Source organism: Pelobates fuscus, chromosome 5 (assembly GCF_036172605.1).
Source record: "Pelobates fuscus isolate aPelFus1 chromosome 5, aPelFus1.pri, whole genome shotgun sequence".
Lineage (NCBI taxonomy): Eukaryota > Metazoa > Chordata > Amphibia > Anura > Pelobatidae > Pelobates > Pelobates fuscus.
In genome coordinates this window covers 127,561,947-127,578,774 of record NC_086321.1, presented here as the reverse complement: position 1 = coordinate 127,578,774, position 16,828 = coordinate 127,561,947, and the positions used below count along the sequence as shown (strand labels likewise).

Genomic DNA, 16,828 nt, shown 5'->3' with positions numbered 1-16,828 from the left:
TCAGCAGGCCACAGCTTGTAGCACCTTACGCCCAAAGCAGCTTCAGACGATGAGAATACGTCCAGCCTACAATGCTTGATAAAAGTATGTAAGGAAGACCAAGCAGCAGCTTTGCAGATGTCTACAGGTGAGGCGGCTGCTCTTTCAGCCCAGGAGGTCGTCATAGCTCTAGAGGCACGAGCCTTTAAAGGGAAACTAAGGGGAATCCCTTTGGATTGATAAGCCAACCTGATTGTATACGTTAGCCATCAGGCCAAAGAGGGTCCTGAGACAGCACAACCCCTGTTAGCGCCATGAAAGAATACACATAGATCTAAGGATCTAATCCCTGAGTCATCTGAAGACAGATTTTCAGGGATCTTCCAACATCTAGGAGATGTCACATTCTTTCCAGATCCGACGTAGGAAAATGATAAAACCCCGGTAGGACAATAGGTTGGTAATTGCAGCACCAGAAAAAACCTTAGGCAAAAAAGAAGGCTTGGTGTGCAGGACCACCTAGTCGCGATGAAAAAGGTGAATTCCGGAGAGAAAGAGAGAGCTCGGATCACACCTACTCAACTAGCAGAGGCGATAGGCACCCGGAAAACCGTCTTGAAGGTAAGAAACTTGATATGAACCTCCAGTAAATATTCAAATGGTGGTTCACAAAGGGCTCGAAGCACCAGACAGATCCCAAGTAGGGAAAGGTACTACTTAGGAGGCCTCTTAAGCCTTATGGACTTAAGAAATCTTAGAAAAAGCAGGTTTGAGGCAAAGCCACGAACCAGGAAGTGATTTAGAGCTGAAATCTGGCCTTTGAGCGTAAAACTCCCAGGCCGGCTTCAAACCCATCTTGCAAAAAAGAAAGACTTTCCGGGATAGAGGCTTTGGCCGGATCCAACCTCGAAGTGAACACCAGGTTCTGAACTTCATCCAAAAACTCTGAAATAGATATACGAAGTGGACCAGCGGACAGAAGACAGCAACACATCACATAAAGGTCAGAGAGACCATGGCCTTGAAGGATCACCCTTGCAGCAACCATGCAGTCAGGTGAAAAATATCCAGAGTTTCCACGGGGAGAGTCACATTCTCCAATACTTGAGAAGAGACTGGAGATGCCAACGTGAGATTGTCAAGTTTTCCACTTCCGAAAACCAACTCCTGTTCGGCCAGAAGGGCAGGACTGCCAATTACTTGCCTTCTTCATCTTACTTATGAACAATCCGTGGTATAAGAGCGACAGGAGGGAAAACATAAGCCATGTCGAAGGTCCAAGGTATCGATAGACCGTCTAGGACAACTGGGTACTCTCCTGAATGGAGAGAAGCAAAACATTGAACTTTCCTGTATCTCCTTGTGGCAAACAGGTCTATCTCCGGCCTGCCGAAGCGTGAACCCAGCGCCAAAAAATTTAGCTTGACAGTGCCCAGTCTGCCTGAGACCAAAGTCTACGGCTGAGGCCGTCTGAACTAACTTTAGAGACCCTCTGACATGGGTAGCTGATATAGCGAGAAGATTCGCTTGAGCCCAAGACATATGAGGTAGCAGAGCTCTTGAAGAGCTTTTACCTTCGTGCCACCCTGGCGAAAAAAACCACTGTAGTGGCGTCGTCCGACTGAATCCTCATTGCCTGATTTGTGATGGCTGAACGGAAGGAAACCAGTGCCTTCCAAACCGCATAAAACCCTGAAACTTCAGGAAATGCCTGACTCCACTCCGTTCCAAGACCCTGACGGAACTGAGAAGCTAGATGGGCGCCCCAACCCATCTGGGAGGCATATGTGGATATCATAAACCATTGTTTCTGAGCAAACGATAGGCCCTTTGAGATTTTGCTTCTGTGTTTCCACCAGTTCAGGAGTTCTTTCACCCTTTGGATAGGTGGAAGGGAGAGTCTAGATCTTCCTGTTTTCGTGTCCATTGGGAAAGGATGTCCCATTGCAATGGTTTTGCTTCTGCCTTTGCCCAGGCCACTGCTGGGATTGCAGAAGCGAGGAGGCCTAGAACCTCATAGCATCTCTGATTGAACTTAGGTTTTTATGCAGCTTTGATACGGCTTTTAAAATCCTCATTTGTTTCACTAATGGTAGAAAAAGAGAGAGGGACTGTGAATTTCCTCTAAGACCCAAGAACTCTAGACTTCATGACGCAGTCAGCTTGGATTTTTCCAGGTTCAGGATCCAACCGTGATCTCTTAAAACCTTCATTGTAATCGTGAGATGAAGATTTAGCAGTTGTCTTTATTGGGCCTTCAGGAACCAAACGTCCAGGTATGGAACAATCGAGATACCTTTCAGACGTAAAACCACTGCTATGGATGCCAGGATTTCCGTAAAAGCTCGAAGAGCTGAGGACAGGCCAAAGGGAAGAGTTTAAATGTAAATGGAGAATCCTTCGCTTTCTTGAAACAAGAATGCTTGGGCACTTCCGGATTTGAACCCGGGACCTCTCGCACCTGAAGCGAGAATCATACCACTAGACCAACAAGCCAGTGTTGCTAGAACCGCAAACCTGAGAACTTCCGGGAAGATTCTGAAACCCGTACATGGAGATAAGCATATTTAAACCAACTCTGCCATGTAATTTCCCTGTCAAAAGACAAAATACGTTCCATACGGAACTTCTGTCATGGTAAGCAGGTGTTTACTAGTTTCCATCTGGTATTTGAACCAGAAAAAAAAAGGCGTGAGTAAACTCCCTGAAATACCCAACGATTGGGTACCTCTCTACCACATTTCTTAAAGAAGAAGAGAATTTGTTTACTCTTGATGGATAGCTTGACAGTAGGAAGGATGGACGTGGTCTCGATGAAACTTTATTCTGTAACCTTCTGAAATGGTTCTCGTAATCCACCTATGAAGCACTCTTTCCTAGTCTTGGGTGAAGAACCGAAGGCATCCTCCCATCTTATGGCGTCAAAATTTCCCCTTTTGTCATGCCTGTTGATTCCTGTCAAGACCACTGGCTGTTTATTTGAGGTACATAGTTGGTCTCCCATACAAGTACTAACCAGGCCCGAGTCTGGATGGCTTCTGAGATCTGACGAGATAAGGGATTTTCAGGCTGGTATGGCCATAGGCCATCATGCTTCTGAAACCTGCAAAACCGCCCTGGTAACGAAAGGACCTCTGACCCTTGTACTGAAAACTTTAATATCCCTGGGTTCTTGAATCCAGAGGCAGGGCTTTCTTCGTATCAGACATCTGTCTAACAATGTCTTCCAAAGGAGTGCCAAAAAAAAAAAAAAAAAAAAAAAAATAATTTTTTGTTCCTTTCAAAGGGTAATGCACATAAGGGTGCCTTAGACGCAGAGTCAGCTGTCCATGTTCGTAGCCAAAGAGCTCTTCTGGCTACTGACGACAAACCCATAATCCTCGCTGATAAACAAAGAAAACTCATCTTTCAGTAGGAACAAGAGATGGGAAGGATCTGTATCAGATTTCCCATAATGGAATCTTCCAGGGCTTGTAGCCAAACGCTCTGAGCTCTGAGAACCGCTGAACCTGCAAATTCAGCTCTGTACTGATATCCTGCGGCCTGGAATATTCTACTACACAAAGTTTCGGCCCGTTCGTCCATTGGGTCTTTAAGCCCTGAGACTTCGCCAATGGGTATAGTGGTTTTCTTCGATAGCTGGTCAATCTGAACATCCACTTAGGAAGATCTTCCCATTTTTCTCCAGACTGTAGCTTGACTTGAACGCACGTCTTTCAGGATTCTTTTATTCTCTATGATGGAGATCCAAGATTTAAGGAGACATTGGGAAACCTTTAACCTACCCTTGGTAGGTTCAGTTTCTTGTACCGCCGTCGTCACTTCTTTAATAAATTTCTTCAGCTCTTCTGGTGGAAACCCCTCCTCCACACTTGAGCCAGGCTGGAAATATCCGAAGGCGAAGAGACGTCAGACACAGAAGGAGATCTATTCCTCCTACGCTGTGTGGGCAGTTTCTCCCGAATAGCTTCAAATGTCTGGGACAAATTTTCCTGAAACCAGCCCAGGAAGGATGCCATATCAGTCTGCTCGGCTTTTACTAGCCGATCCGTTGCGCACTGATTGCATGTATTTTTGCGACATCCGTCAGGTAGAGGTAACGCACATTCCAGACAACATAAGTGCTTAGATTTACTTGTGGTGTTTGGAACAGAAGTTGACATCTTGTCTATATCTGTCTTATCTGGAGACATAGGACTTATTCTAGAAGCATGCATAAAAACAAAAGGTGAAAAAAAGGAGAGTTCAATAGTTAAACCTCACCTTAAATCACCTAAGATCCGTGTAGGAGGGCAGGTGACACGGAGAACCAGAACTGTACACCCACCCTTGGGGTCAGGAAGGTCCTGCACAGCCATGTATCCAAATTTTAAATTTGGCGCCAAACACCGTTTCGCGCATGCTCAGTAGCGTGATTCTGTGTTTGGTGGAACGCAAAGCCTCCCGGGCGTGCGTTCCACCGCTGTGCGCATGCGTAATGAGCAATGAAGGAGAACCGCCTGGGAACTCCGTCAGAAAAAACCACAAAAGACAGTACCCGGTCACGTTCCGTAACGCGAACCCGGAAGTACTGTTGCCGCTCAGTTCCCGCCCGGGAAACTATCGGGCACTCACCTCCCGGTCAGCAACCTGTGCTGAACGCACCAAATCTCCACCTGCACTGTGGGGGAACCTGTCCGTCCCGTTGCCGGGACAAGAAGAACTGGTGAGTGTCTCTGAGTTACAGCTTATATGGAGGCAGCAGGCGGAGCACAGCATTTAAATTCTAAAGAAGGGGGAGCTTCTTGTCCAGAATCCTAAGGAACATCCCACTTGTAAGTACTGCCACTATACGAAGGGAAAAAAGGAATTTACGGTAAGTAAAATTACTGTTTTTTCATTGAATATTGTGAAATAGCTTTAAATAGGCCGTCAGTGTGCTGGTACTTCAATATGATGTCTCCATTTTATGTAGGTCCCAATGGGAGCAGAATAAGAACATACATGAAGGTTGGCCATACACCATGTCATCATGCGTGTCCAAGAGGGCTTCTTCTGAGAGGTCCATCCTACAAGAGGACAATGAGCATTCAAACCAGCCTCACGTCGTTTGCAACTTCTCAACTCTGAGCATCGACCTAGGCATGGAATCCGTTATCGTGGTCACAGAATATGATCCTTATATTTCAGATATTGAGCATGGGCATAATGGAGAGCCGGTTAGTGAAGGTGTGGAACCAAATGAGACCGGCAAAGATGAGCCTGATTTTCATAGACTTACTGAAAGTGGATGTATACTGGAGGACCTCAAAGGGCTTCCAAATGATATCAAAGATCCCAGGGCCAAACTCAATATGACAAATAGGAAGCTATCCCTCCAAGAACGTTCTTCATCTGTGCAATCTCCAAGCAACCTAGATATGAATGGACGGTACATTTATCCATCTCTCCCCTATTCTCCGGTAACCTCACCACAGTCTTCTCCACGCTTGCCACGGAGACCAACAGTAGAGTCTAACCGTGTCTCTATTACGGGTTTTCAGGTAATGTTAAATTCCTTCCTTTTAATGTATATTCTGTCTCTAGAAATGTCTTGTTGCTCCTCCTTCCAGAGAAAGTTAAATATTCCAAGAACAATTTTAAAGAGTTCATACCAAAATAGGCAAAAATATTCTGCTGAATTCAGTTACATATGGAAGTCTAAAGATCTGGGATATTTAGTATCATTGCTCGCATGCTGACATCTGAGCATTCGTGAATTCAGCCTGTTGATCTTTCTCCCAAGCATAAATACAAAGTAAGGACAACGCTAAGGAAATAGTTGGCGTAAGCCCCTCAATTATATCTGCAAACCAATACATTGTCAGTGCTGTATTTTGTTAGACTATATATTCAATGCTCCGTACATCGAAAAGCGGCCCATATATACTTCTTTGTGTGAGATATAAAGCCTGGTCAGATTATACGCAGCTGTGGGTGGTTATAAAGAATCCTATTAAAAATAGCTCTGTGCTAATATAAATTCTGATGGCTCTAAAAATAGCTCTGGACGGATCTAGAGACTGATCACATGTACTGCTCCATGTTGATCTGAAATGAAGCTACCCATATTGTTCAACTAATGCAATCAGTGCTAATTTAAAATTAATAATGACTTTCTAAGGACAGTGTGTTGCACAGTTCACCCAGTGTTTGGTCTGTTCCTTTGTATGCCTTGTTAGAGAAGTTGAAGGGGCAAAAAGTATCTTTATTAGGAAAACCATGACGGCATAAATGTTAATGTAAGTGTTTGGACTCTTATCGCCATGATACATGGCCATGTGTATTTTTGAATTTAGAACTACATTTTTCAATCCCAACATGATTTGTTCAGATGATTTTATAATCTAATACTGACCAAACAGAATTAAGACAAGCTGGAAATACAGATTTTTTTTTATTTATTTTTTAATTCGGGATACTTACATCTTGCTGAGCAGCATTTGTTATTTTGTCCTACAGAATAAATTTTCTTTAATCATTCCTCAAAGTAAGACTATTCCTTTAGAAATAGAAATGTGTATTCCTACTAGAGTGTCTTAGTGACCATTTAGGTGACCGTCCCCTACCCTCAAGGGTTGAAAAAGTAGTTTAGTTTATTTACATTTTTTTCCCAAATCGCGCTTCTCTCTCTGTGGTCGCCCCGCATCCTTGAAATCATCGATTTTTTTTCATAACAGCCAATCCAATGCTTTCCCATAGTAAATCATTGGGAGGCTACTGCACACAAGTGCTTCAGTGTGCCAATCAAATGGTCTCTTTGAGTTTCACTTTTTGGCAGATGCCTTACTAGTGGTTGTCAGTGGCTGCATTCCTGCAGAACGGCAATGTTTTCACTTACAGGGTTAAAATTACTGAGGCATGGCATCCAGACCAATTCATTGACATTAAGTGAATTGGGTGTCTATACCGTCCCTTTGAAGTGTTTGTGTGTGTGTGTGTATATTAATATACAGGTTGGTTATATTATGACAACAAAACAATAATGCAGCCTTTCTTGAGAAAAATTTCTGCTCTTATAGTAAAAAAATTATTTAAACTGATGTCTATTTATACATGTGTTATCTTTTTCTTTCCATGCTGTGCCTGACATATATAGCTGTGATTGCTTTAACTTCTCTGCCTAATAGAGGTATCTGTATTATACCTGTGCTGGATGCAGTGTTAATTGCCACTATGAGTCTGCAATCTCTACAACAGTGTCTCTTACCATGAATCTAATTGCATCCCATTGCAATGTGGTCATTCGATGTTAAAACCCATAGGATAATGAATTTATTTATTTATTTATTTTTTTTCAGGACTGTGTCCAGCTTAACCAGTACAGGCTGAAAGATGAAATTGGAAAGGTACATTTAAGCTCTTGATATTTCTTTAATCTCCTGTATTATTTTAGGTTTTATATTTAGAGTGTTTAAGCATTGTGAAAAGCAAGCTATCCACTAACACTTGGCTGACCATTCAAACAACTAACACAAGGCTTTGGAGTCAATTTAATTCTATTGGCTGAAAATAGTAGATACCGTATTTATCGGCGTATAACACGCACCTCATTTTTAGAAAGAAATTCCAGGAAATTTCCCCCCCTCCCATAGTATTCCCCCCCCCCCCCCCTCATCCCATAGTATTCCTCCCCCCCCCCCTCATCCCATAGTATTCCCCCCTCATCCCATAGTGTTCCCCCCTTTCCATAGTATTCCCCCCCCCATAGTATTCCCCCCTCCCATAGTATTCCCCCCCTCCCCTCCCATAGTATTCTCCCCCTCCCCTCCCATAGTATTCTCCCCCCCTCCCATAGTATTCTCCCCCCTCCTCTCCCATAGTATTCTCCCCCCCTCCTCTCCCATAGTATTCCCCCCCTCCCCTCCCATAGTATTCTCCCCCTCCCCTCCCATAGTATTCTCCCCCTCCCCTCCCATAGTATTCTCCCCCTCCCCTCCCATAGTATTCTCCTTTCCCCCATAGTATTCTCCCCCCCCATCCCCTCCCATAGTATTCTCCCCCTCCCCTCCCATAGTATTCTCCCCCCCTCCCCTCCCATAGTATTCTCCCCCCTCCCCTCCCATAGTACTCTCCCCCCTCCCCTCCCATAGTATTCTCCCCCTCCCCTCCCATAGTATTCTCCCCCTCCCCTCCCATTCTCCCCTCCCCTCCCATAGTATTCTCCCCCCTCCCATCCCATAGTATTCTCCCCCCTCCCCTCCCATAGTGTACTTCCCCCTCCCCTCCCCTCCCATAGTGTACTTCTCCCCTCCCATAGTGTACTTCCCCCCCTCCCCTCCCCTCCCATAGTGTACTCCCCCCCCTCCCCTCCCACTGTGTACTTCCCCCCCCCTCCCCTCCCATAGTGTACTTCCCCCCCCTCCCCTCCCATAGTGTACTTCCCCCCCCCTCCCCTCCCATAGTGTACTTCCCCCCCCTCCCCTCCCATAGTGTACTTCCCTCCCCTCCCATAGTGTACTTCCCCTCCCATAATTACTTACCTGTCCTGAAGCGTGGGCCGGCTTCACAGCTTGCACCGCGGTACAGGAACTTTACTTTCATGTTCCGGTTTTCCGGCGGGACTGGATGTCTTGGGGCAAAGTGCGAAGATTTTTTACATGGTCGAGATGGCCTTACCTGGCGGACCCGCAGACTTGTTAGCCATCAGGCGGTGTATCCAACGATCTGTTTGTTGGGCAACGCCAATACGGCATTAGCTACTGAGCGGCGCAAGGCAATACTCATAAAAATTGAGCCTAAGCTAGTGAATCTAGCTATTTCAGAGCCTGGACCACAGGCAAAAGGCCTCCTATTTGGGGACAGTTTTGTCAAGGAATTAGGCACGTAGGTAGGGACCTTCACGTCACTTGATAAGGAGCAAGCCAATATGAAACGGGTGTTCTCCCAGAGTCGGACTGGAGCTCTCTGCCCTTTACCAATCCAGCCACGGGCCCATCCATCTGGCCCATTAAGACTCACTCTCATTTCATCAGTCCATAAAACCTTAGAAAAATCAGTCTTGAGATATTTCTTGGCCCAGTCTTGACGTTTCAGCTTGTGTGTCTTGTAAAGTGGTGGTCGTCTTTCAGCCTTTCTTACCTTGGCCATGTCTCTGAGTATTGCACACCTTGTGCTTTTGGGCACTCCAGTGATGTTGCAGCTCTGAAATATGGCCAAACTGGTGGCAAGTGGCATCTTGGCAGCTGCACGCTTGACTTTTCTCAGTTCATGGGCAGTTATTTTGCGCCTTGGTTTTTCCACACGCTTCTTGCGACCCTGTTGACTATTTTGAATTAAACGCTTGATTGTTCGATGATCACGCTTCAGAAGCTTTGCAATTTTAAGAGTGCTGCATCCCTCTGCAAGATATCTCACTATTTTTGACTTTTCTGAGCCTGTCAAGTCCTTCTTTTGACCCATATTTCTTTTTTTTTTCTATTCTTTATTTTTGTAGTGCATAAGAGGTAACATACTTGCGCGAGGTACCCCGTCGGCAATCCTCTTGCAATGTCAAAGAGTACATAACAGTGGGGTTATCAGAAATACATGCACAATTTTTATATTTATAAATGAACAACTTCGGTTAAATTACGTTGAGTATGCTTGGATAACATTGGATAACATCAGGGTAACAATAGTAATGTTGGGGTAGACTAGGCTGCCAGGATACAGGTCCTGCAGATAGGGTATACTAGAAGAGGGTTCACTATATACATGAGAGCAGTACTTTGCCATGTCTAGGGCAACTGGGAGGGTATACTCATGTTACGCTATGAAGATGGTAATCTCAAGACATATGTAGGTGAACAGATGTTATTGCGGTACTCAGTTAAGATAAGGGGTTCACGTTGCTGCAACAGCAGGCACCAATTAGTACGAGAATACAGGTGAGACAGTGTTTTAGCAGGCAGTACCATCTCTAGGGTAAATGGTGTCAGGCGCCATTTTGACTCATGCCACCGTGACTGCTTCAGGGTAGGGTAGTCTAGAATACAGAACAGGTAAGAGCCTTGCCCAGTAAAGAGAGTACGCGATCTTAGCTGCCACATTGCTCCGGTATAAGGAGCGCAAGGTAACACTATGACACTGGAGCGTGTACATGTTTGCTATATTATGTCATAAAGTAGGTAAAACGTATGTGTACATTAGGATAGGTTAGGTTATACATTTCAACTTATCTGGGCACATGTAGAAGGTGGGTATCAAAGCATCAGGGCTCCCCCAACATTGTCTCATAAATTGTAAGCTGGAGAGACAGGAGTTTGGCCCCCAGCTCCACAGGCCAGTCCCCTAGCCTACGCCAACATGGTCCATTGAACTGTCCAGCATAGACATGACTTGCCAGGGAGCGGCTTGCTCGTTTGGTGAGGAGATACTCGGCCACAGGTAGCATGAGTGTCGGCTCAGAGGTGACCGGGGAGTTCTCTCCATGAAGTTGAGGACAGACGCCTGAATGACGTGGCTCGTCACTCTGCGGTAGCGGCTGGCAGGGTGTCGGACTACTCTTCGCCACCCTAGCTGGTCGTGCGGTTTCCGCGGCTGACGTCGCTTTACTCGGTTGGGAGGCGGGTGCTTGTTCTGTTTGGATCTCATGCCCGGCTTCGTTCGCATTGGAGCCGAACCTCGACGTTTTGGGGGTGGGAATCCTTCCCTGCCCCGGTGCTGCGGGAGGGCTGGAGTTTGTATGCTACCAGCCTGGGGACCCACGAGACCCAGGGTCGCCCCTTGCGGGGTAGTGCAGTGAGTATCCTTCAGTCGCTGGCTCGGTCGCTGTGCTGCTCTCCACCAATGTGGCCGGTACCTCCGGACCATACCCTTCGTTGTGCTCAGCCCGGGAGGGCTCTGGGTGTGTGGAGCTGAAGTGTGGTTCCCGTCTTCGGCTCTCATCCCTGCGGCCTTTTGGTAGCGTGGGGTTGCTGGCTGCATGTAGGCCTCTAGTTTCGCCCAAAAGCGATCAAAGATTCTGTCAATAGAGTCTCTCGTGCAATCTTTTTTTTTTTTTTTTAAATTCTTTATTTTTGGTCGTGACATGCAGTGAAATGGTTCTCAGACGTTGCAATGACACGGCTTTCGCAGAAGCCCACAGTAGCAGAGGAAAAGGAAACAGAAAAGCCAGAACATTTACATGGTGGGACAGTCTCATATTAGTATATTCATAAGTGCATAATTGGTTCGCCCCCTGTATTGAGGAGGAGACAGCTGTGCCGGTCACGACACCCACAGGCATCTCGGTCGGCCGCCCTGCGGGGGCCTGTGTAGAGGCCTCACTGCCAAATCGCACTGTTGCTTATGGGAACAGTCATGTCATCTGCCAAGAGCCTCATTGCATATAGTATTTCTGTGGCTATTTCAGTGGTCACTGCAACATGCTATATGGTCAACGTTAAAGTTTTAAAACATTAAATCTGCGAAACTGTGTGGTGAAGTTGAAACACCTAGCAAGATTTGAGGAGGGAGGAGAAGAAGCAGAGGAAGGAGGAAAAAGAAAACGAAAGGGGGAGAGGGTTATAAGGCAAAGGAGGGGGGGGGGGGGATATACCCCCTGTCGGGAGACGGCACAGGCTGGCGGGGGTGGGGAGTACGGGCTTATGGGTCAATGAAGACTTCCCATGGTTCCCAGACCTTGATGAAGTGGGAGTACGTGTCTCTCACCTGCGCCGTGAGCTTATCCATGAGAAACGCTTCCTTGATGTTACCTATGACTCTGTCCAAAGGTGGTGTGTCTGTTTGGAGCCACGTTTGCGCCAGAGCGCGTCTGGCCGCCAAGTTAATCTTGTTAACTAGCTTCTGTTCCCTGGGTGGGAGACTGTCAATGGGTTTGGCTAGTAAACACGTCCAGGGGTCTGGCCTAATCGGTCGGTTAAGTACGTCAGTCAGGAGTGTAGCTACCTGCTCCCAATAGAGGGCAGCTTTCGGGCACGACCACCACATGTGGAGGTAAGTACCTTTGGCTCCACATCCTCTCCAGCAGATATCTGAGGGCGTTTTCCCCATCCTGTGTAGCTTCACTGGGGTGGTATACCACCTCAGGAGTGTTTTATAGCACTGTTCCTGGTGAGCAACACAGATTGAGGATTTGGCCGCTGCCTCCCATATGTCCTGCCAGTCCCCACTGTCAAGAGTCTGCTGGAGTTCCGCCTCCCATTGTAGTATATAGGAGGGTGTGTGGGAGTCGTTTGTGGGTGCGCTTAATTGCTCGTAAAGGCGGGTAATGAGGCCGGCACGTGGTCCATCAGACAGGCATAACGCTTCAAAGAAAGTGGGTTTGGCCCTGGCCGCTGCCGCTATTTCAGGTTTCCTGGCAAAGTCCCTAAGCTGAAGGTAGCGAAAGTAGTCTTTGTTAGCTAGTGGGGCCCTCAGTTTTAGGTTGTCGAAGGTGTGAAAGGAACCGCCCTGGAACAGATGACAGTAGCGCTGAACACCCGTGTTCTCAAGGCCTCGAAAATCTCGAGGGGTCATACCTGGCGGGAACGCTTTGTTACGGAGATAGGGTGTCAATGGAGAGATCGGGTGCGCGAGGGCATATTTGTGGGCAGTAGCATTCCAAACCCGAATCGAATTGAGGATGGCGGGGCAGGAGGTGCCAATCTCTGGACGGTCGGGCTTCGGGACCCACAGCCAGTACTGGGGGAGATCAGTACCCATAAAGTGCGTTTCTAGGTCAACCCATCTGTGTGTGTCGGTTGGGGAGTGCCATTCAATTATTTGCGCTAGATGGGCGGCTAGGTAGTACAGGTGAAGGTTTGGGAGTCCCAGTCCCCCCTTGCTTCTCGGGGTGTATAGTGTATGCCTCGCTACTCTGTGCCTCTTCCCCGCCCAGATGAAGTTGTCTATTGCGGTTTGCAGGGGTGTAAGATAATTTTTAGTCACAGCGACAGGCAGCGCTTGAAAGATGAAAAGGAGGCGTGGGAGGAGATTCATTTTGATGGCATGTAGCCTACCCAACCATGAGATGGGCTTATCATGCCATTTATCTAGGTCCCGCCGTAGCACCGCCATGATTCTCTGGTGGTTTTCCTTATAGAGGTCCTCGTAAGCCGGCGTTAGCCTGACCCCCAAATATTTAATGGGTTGTGTGCTAATCTTTAAGGCTATCACCTGCTGCAGCCATTGGATGTCCGCCTCTGTCATCCCTATTGGCATGCCGACCGACTTGTCAATATTGATTTTGTATCCAGATACCTGGTGATATCCGTCGAGAATCTCAAGTACCCGAGGAATGGTGGTTTTAGGGTTTGTTATTGTGAGTAAAATGTCGTCGGCGTACGCCGATATTTTGAATTCTTCGGTGGCCACCCGCACCCCCCGGATCTCCGGGTCCGTGCGAACGAGATGTAGTAGGGGCTCCAGTGCTAAGATAAAGAGGAGGGGGGAGAGGGGGCAGCCCTGGCGGGTACCGTTCCTTAGTTCGAAAGGGGGCGACTGTGCCCCCGGGATTGATATCTGTGCTCTCGGGGAGGCATAGAGTGCCTTAGTCGCTTTTATGAATGTGGCAGGGAGGTGCATTGCCTCTAGTAGAGCAAACATATAGGGCCATTGTATCATGTCGAACGCCTTCTCTGCGTCCAGGGAAAGGATCAGAGAAGGCGCTCGCGTTTTGCCCGCCCACCACACTATGTCTACCGCCCGTCTAGTATTACCATAAAGTTGTCGGTTGGGGACAAAACCCACTTGGTCCGCATGGACCAGTTTGGGGAGTATGAGGTTAAGTCTAGTGGTCTCGTGCAATCTTTAGTTGCTGCTGTAGCAGTTTGGTGCCTTCGCTTGTCCGACCTTTGCATGTCAGAATGTTCCACCATCTTGGGGACCCCTGCCTCCATTTCGTATAGGGAGGTCGGTGCGCCTGTCTCTCGGTGCGGAGGCCAGAACACCCCATCCGGTGGGGACCGAGATATCCCCCATCGGTCCATAGGGGGGGGGGTGAGTTTTTCCTCACTCTTAATGCGGTTGGCATCTGGCGGGAAGGCGGCCGTCCGACCCCCGTGCCTCCGCTAGGCCTCACGTTGCCGCTGCGGTTCCCGGTCGAGTACGTCGCCATGGATGGTACCGACAGGTCCGTGGGAGCTTTCTCCGTGTACTGAGCTCAATTGCGGTAAGTCTCCAGCAGTCAGATTCGGGTTATACGCGGTTTTTGGACTCTCTCCGCAGGAGCTCACACAACGTGCGACTTGTCGGTTAGCTGGTTCGGCTCCGCCCCCCTCTTTTGACCCATTTTGCCAAAGGAAAGGAAGTTGCCTAATAATTATGCACACCTGATATAGGGTGTTGATGTCATTAGACCACACCCCTTCTCATTACAGAGATGCACATCACCTAATATGCTTAATTGGTAGTAGGCTTTCGAGCCTATACAGCTTGGAGTAAGACAACATGCATAAAGAGGACGATGTGGTCAAAATACTCATTTGCCTAATAATTCTGCACTCCCTGTATATACCGTTTTTTAGAGGGCAAACAGGGATTTAATTTTCACATATACATAGATAGATTCTCATTAATTGAAAGTTACAGGTCACAAAATATTTAATAAATATTTGTTTATTTTTTTCTCTGAAAAGGCGGTGTTTACATGAAAATGCCTGAAGGGAGCCATTATACTCACCAGAACAACTACATTAAGCTGCAGTGGTGACTAGTGTCCCTTTAATACTGGCCATGATCCAAAGACAGTGCATAGCGTATGGGACTGCGTAGCTGTAAAATGGTCAGAATGCCCATGATGATGACCCCTGTCCATCATCAAAAACACCTTTTTTGAGATTCAGAACTGGACTATGGAATGTTGCCAGGTCTGATGAATAATTTTCTTTTATATCCGGTAGTTTTTCAGGTGTGTGTCATTTATCTGGGGAAGAGATGGCAGCAGGATGCACGATGAGAAGAAAGCAGGCTGATTTGTCAGGGTTCTCATCATGACATCCAGACTTTGCGGTCCTGGGCCTGCATTCTACCTTTGAGCCACAGCAGTTTTTTTTTTTTAGCTATTCCAGTCCTGTTAATCCTGGCTTGTCTGCAGCACTGGGGGCTGGACGTTGACTATTGCTGTGCATCACCTGACCCTGATCAGACATCAGCAGGGTATATAAACACAGCCTCGCCCTGTGAACTTTGTCAAGTCTTTGATCCTTTTATGTGCGTTTCGTTCTTGTGTTCCTGTCTCTTGATCTACAACGTCATATTGACCCCGGCTTCTGACTTCGGCTGCTCCTTGACTATCCTGCTGTTTGTGTCCTTGCCTGTACTGCGTCTTGGTGCTTTTTTCTGCACAGCCCCGTGCACAGATTCACAGTCCAGGTGGTTTCCTATCTGCTCTCCTGAACTGTGTCTATTTGGTCCAGGAACATGACAAACGGTTCAAGGTGTTGCCTTGGCCTCAAAATCCCCAGATCCAAATCCGATTGAGGGTGTGCTGGAAGAAATCCGATCCATAGAGGCACCACCTTGCAGCTTGCTGGACTTAAATGTTCTGCTGCTTAAGTCTTTGTGCCAGATGCAACAAAACCCATTCAGTGGTCTTGTAGAGTCCATGCCTGGACACATCAGAACTGTTTTGGCAGCACAAGGGGGACCTACACTATATTTGGGTATTGTATTACTTGCTGTGCACATGAAACGCGGTGTAATGTGCAGATTTAATATGATTCAGGAGGGCAATCAATTCATGGATGCATTTCTTGTTATTTGATTTCCTTTCTGCAGCATCTGGATTTCATGACTGCTCTTTATATAAACAAGTGATGTCTGCAAGGAAGTATGTTTGGGTTTGGCTTCTTTTCCTCCCACATGGCTGTTCATGGTTGAAATCATTTCAATGTGGCAAAATCGAAAAATCCTGAGCAAATTTGTCCCTAATGCATTTCTATATTTATGGCTAGATTGTCAGTAGTAAAATATAAAATATTGTGCCAATTTGTAACAAATTTGAGTTTTAGCAATGCTTTTTGATACCTTTTGTTCACAGGCCTATGTCTCCTTAACAAGACTCTTCACAATGAGTTATATAAACAAATACGAATTAAATTGGCTCTCCAAGTGCCATGACTACCAGGGCTGTAATGGGTGTGGTTCCAGAAAGGCCCCAGTGTAATTTGTCAAACCATGCATACCTTGCGTCCTGGATTCTCTTTTTAGAGTATCTGGTTAGCTCTTCTAGGCTAAGCAGTGCCATGCAGGCTTGCACTCATTTGCTGAATATAGACATCTATCTTCTCATGCAGGGCTGATCATGCTTGGTCTTCTGAGATGGCTAGATACTCTGAATTTTCTTAAAGGACACGGAGGCTCATATTATGCTTTATGTCTTTCTTTAATCCTCAGCAGCAAAGAAAGGATACTGTAAATATTTAAAGAAAATATACAACATGTACCCTAAAGGGTTAACAATCCTACAACATATTAACCAATAGGAATGCTCCTTGCTCTATAATGTCCCATGTGATCTAAAGCCCTTCCTCATTCTTTGCTGCTGCCTCCTCAGCTAAGTATCACTCCAATTTACTCTGTATTGATTTTATTATTTCTATAATAGATCACAGCATTGGTGTATATTTAGTCAGTGTATACATTGATTTTTGTACAGTTTTTTTTATTTTTTTTAAAATTTTTATTCCTACTGTTTGTGTGGTCTGAGAGCACTGCTCCCTCATTCCCTCCCTTCAGCTGTCTCCTCTCCCCCACCCCCTACCCCTCTGCTTCCCGGTCAGTTTGTTTATTTCCCGATCTGTTTCTTCTGTCTGCACCGATCCTACAACCCCTCTCACTGCCAGGTACCGCGGTCATGGCCTCGTGTGTGGCTGGCGCCAGGGCCGGATTAAGAGCACACTGGGCCTGGTGCTGACAATTATGATGG

At 46.7% G+C, this 16,828-nt stretch overlaps 1 protein-coding gene across 2 annotated transcripts in view; it reads left to right on the top strand.

Moving 5' to 3' along the window:
• Nucleotides 1-16,828, top strand: part of CAMKK2 (calcium/calmodulin dependent protein kinase kinase 2) — an 87,039-nt gene that overhangs the window by 20,399 nt on the left and 49,812 nt on the right. For both annotated transcript variants that reach the window (XM_063454255.1, XM_063454254.1), the window contains exons 2-3: nucleotides 4,934-5,501; nucleotides 7,299-7,346. In XM_063454255.1, coding sequence (XP_063310325.1) covers nucleotides 4,983-5,501; nucleotides 7,299-7,346 — 567 coding nt within the window. In that variant the 5' untranslated portion in view covers nucleotides 4,934-4,982. The remainder of the gene's footprint in view (nucleotides 1-4,933; nucleotides 5,502-7,298; nucleotides 7,347-16,828) is intronic.